Genomic DNA, 2,452 nt, shown 5'->3' on the forward strand with positions numbered 1-2,452 from the left:
AAAAAAAAAAAAAAAATTAATTTTTTTTGGACCCCATCAAATCTAGTGAACATGATTTCAATCGCGATTTTGCATGTTCCACCCCCATACAACCCCATCTAACATACAGGGCAGCCATGTTTGTTTACATAACATGTAAAACATAATGGCGATTATCTCAAGAATGCCTGAACGGATTTCCAATCGGATTTTTTTGTTTGAAAGCTGTGAACAAACTGCACAAATCCACGTCAATGCAATCCAGGATTGCATTGGATTTTTTAGAGCTCATTCTTCTCTGTTTTTTTCCCATGCATGAGGTGTGCAAGGTTTAATCATGGCTAAGTTGACGAAAATAAGGCTTCTAAAATGCTTGGTAGCCAATAGCTAACTTCAAGCTAACTTCATCCTCTTCCTGTACATGCACAAAGGAAAGTGTTCAGGCAAGTCATGGCTGCAGGGCTTCTGCATATACCAGCATATCTCTATAGGATTTTCTATGGCCACTGGGCGCCCTCTAGTGGTGAAAGGGGTGGCACTCAATGAGTTAATATTCCCCATTAATTTTCGCCATAGACTTTTACAAAAATATTTATAACAATTATGTTAAGCCTCGAACCAAGCCATCCAGGATGGCAGTGAATCATGAACATGAGACCTTTGTTTCTATGAAAAGAACATTTTGAAAATAGCTAAACAAAGGGTAGTTATTAAATGTAGTATATCAAATAATGTAATATTAAAATATGTTTTCACATAGGATCAAATGTTATATGGTCAAGATTCACTGCCATCCTGGATGGCTTGGCTCTAGGCTTAACATAATTGTTAAAAATATTTTTGTAAAAGTCTATGGCGAAAATGAATGGGGAATATTAAGTGGCACCAGGAAACCACTTCCGCTGCGATGCTCTATGTGGTGTGGCCATTTTCCTGCCATCTCTGCTGATTTGCATATCGCAGACATGTTCCTGAACTTCAAAAAAGATTAGCACTGTACATCCCCGTCTTGTACAGTAGGTGTCATCTTCACGTCCACAACGCGCCAGTAAACTCAACACAGGGTTCATTGGTTTAGTAGTCTTGCGTTGCCTCCACGATTTGCGAATGCTCCCGGCATACAGTCTGGGAGACGGAGGTTCTAACAATGAGTGCGAGATAAAGCAGATGTGACGCTTTACCCTTGGTGCAGTAGCGAGAACAAGTCTTACTGGAAGCGTTATGTCATCTTTCAATATTTTTTGAGGCGTTATTTTGTCTTTCTCTGGTGTTGTTGGTGCAACTTCCATGATTGCTGTTGTTGGTGCAACTTCCATGATGTTTTCAAATGTTTTCTTAAACTATACACGCATTACAAGAATGTGCCGCACAGACTCTGTCTGTGCGAGTGTGTTTCTTCTATGTTTCCAATAGGACTACAGTTCAGTGCAGTGGCGGCTACTTCCGATACTCGCCGTTTGGGAATTGTAGTTCCAGACTCTATATAGCATTCGGGGATTGTGGAACAGCCGCCTGGCTACGCGAGACTTAGCGGTTTAGCAACAGGGGGTGTTGGGCGGCGCTTTCTTGCGGTGCAGGTCGACGGTGTCGTCGGACACCGTGTGCTCGCCGCGGTCGTCCGTGGAGAGCACGCGCCGCACTGCCTCCTCGAAGGCCGACGCCACGTTGGTGGCGTCCTTGGCGCTCGTCTCGAAGTACGGGTGGCCGCCGTTCTCGCCGCACCACTGCCGCGCGTCCTCCGCCGACACCTGCCGCTCGGCCACGTCCAGCTTGTTGCCCAGCACGACGAACGGGAAGCCCTCGGGGTCCCGGACGTCGGCGTAGTAGGCGAACTCCTTCTTCCAGTTGGCCAGGTTGCGGAAGCTCTGGCCGTCGTCCACGCTGAAGGTGAGCAGGCAGCAGTCGGAGCCGCGGTAGAAGGGCGTGCGCAGGCTGCGGAAGCGCTCCTGGCCCGCCGTGTCCCAGATCTGCAGCGTGACGGGGCGGCCGTCCACCTCCAGCTCCTTGTTGAGGAACTCCACGCCGATGGTGTGGAAGAGGTGCGTGTCGAACTTGTTGGTGACGTAGCGGTTCATGAGCGACGACTTGCCCACGCCGCCGTCGCCCAGCAGGATGACCTTCAGCAGGGTGGACTTGGGAGACATCATGGTTGGAGGCCCTGGGGTGGAGACTGGCCGGGGTGGAGACTAGCCGGGGTCAGGGACGGGGGCTACGGTATCTGTACCGGAGATTCAGGACACAGGAGCAACGTGGGACAAGGCTGCCACCTGCAGGGACGTGCAGAGAATGTTAGAGAGACATTTCTAAAAGGGCCTTAAGTGAAAATATCGAAAATAGCAGACCTCCGAGCTTGGAGGTCGGCTATTTTCAGTACTTGATACCACACTGAACTAAGCATACAAAAAGGCAATGTGGCATACAGCATGGATTTCAACACAGAGAGGGCAATTCTTTCAACATAAGATGCTGCATT

General features: G+C 48.7%; 1 protein-coding gene across 1 annotated transcript; it reads right to left on the minus strand.

The window, feature by feature from the left end:
• Positions 1-1,514: 1,514 nt before the first annotated feature.
• LOC308309356 (ras-related protein Rab-9A-like) lies at positions 1,515-2,126 on the minus strand (the record flags this gene model as incomplete). The annotated part of the gene is made up of 1 exon (XM_080754905.1): positions 1,515-2,126. One exon carries the CDS (start codon positions 2,124-2,126, stop codon positions 1,515-1,517), a length of 612 nt encoding a protein of 203 aa, XP_080611031.1.
• Between the last annotated feature and the right edge of the window lie 326 nt (positions 2,127-2,452).

The sequence above is a fragment of the Nannobrachium achirus genome (genome assembly GCF_963921795.1).
Source record: "Nannobrachium achirus genome assembly, chromosome: 24".
Classification (NCBI taxonomy): Eukaryota; Metazoa; Chordata; class Actinopteri; order Myctophiformes; family Myctophidae; genus Nannobrachium; species Nannobrachium achirus.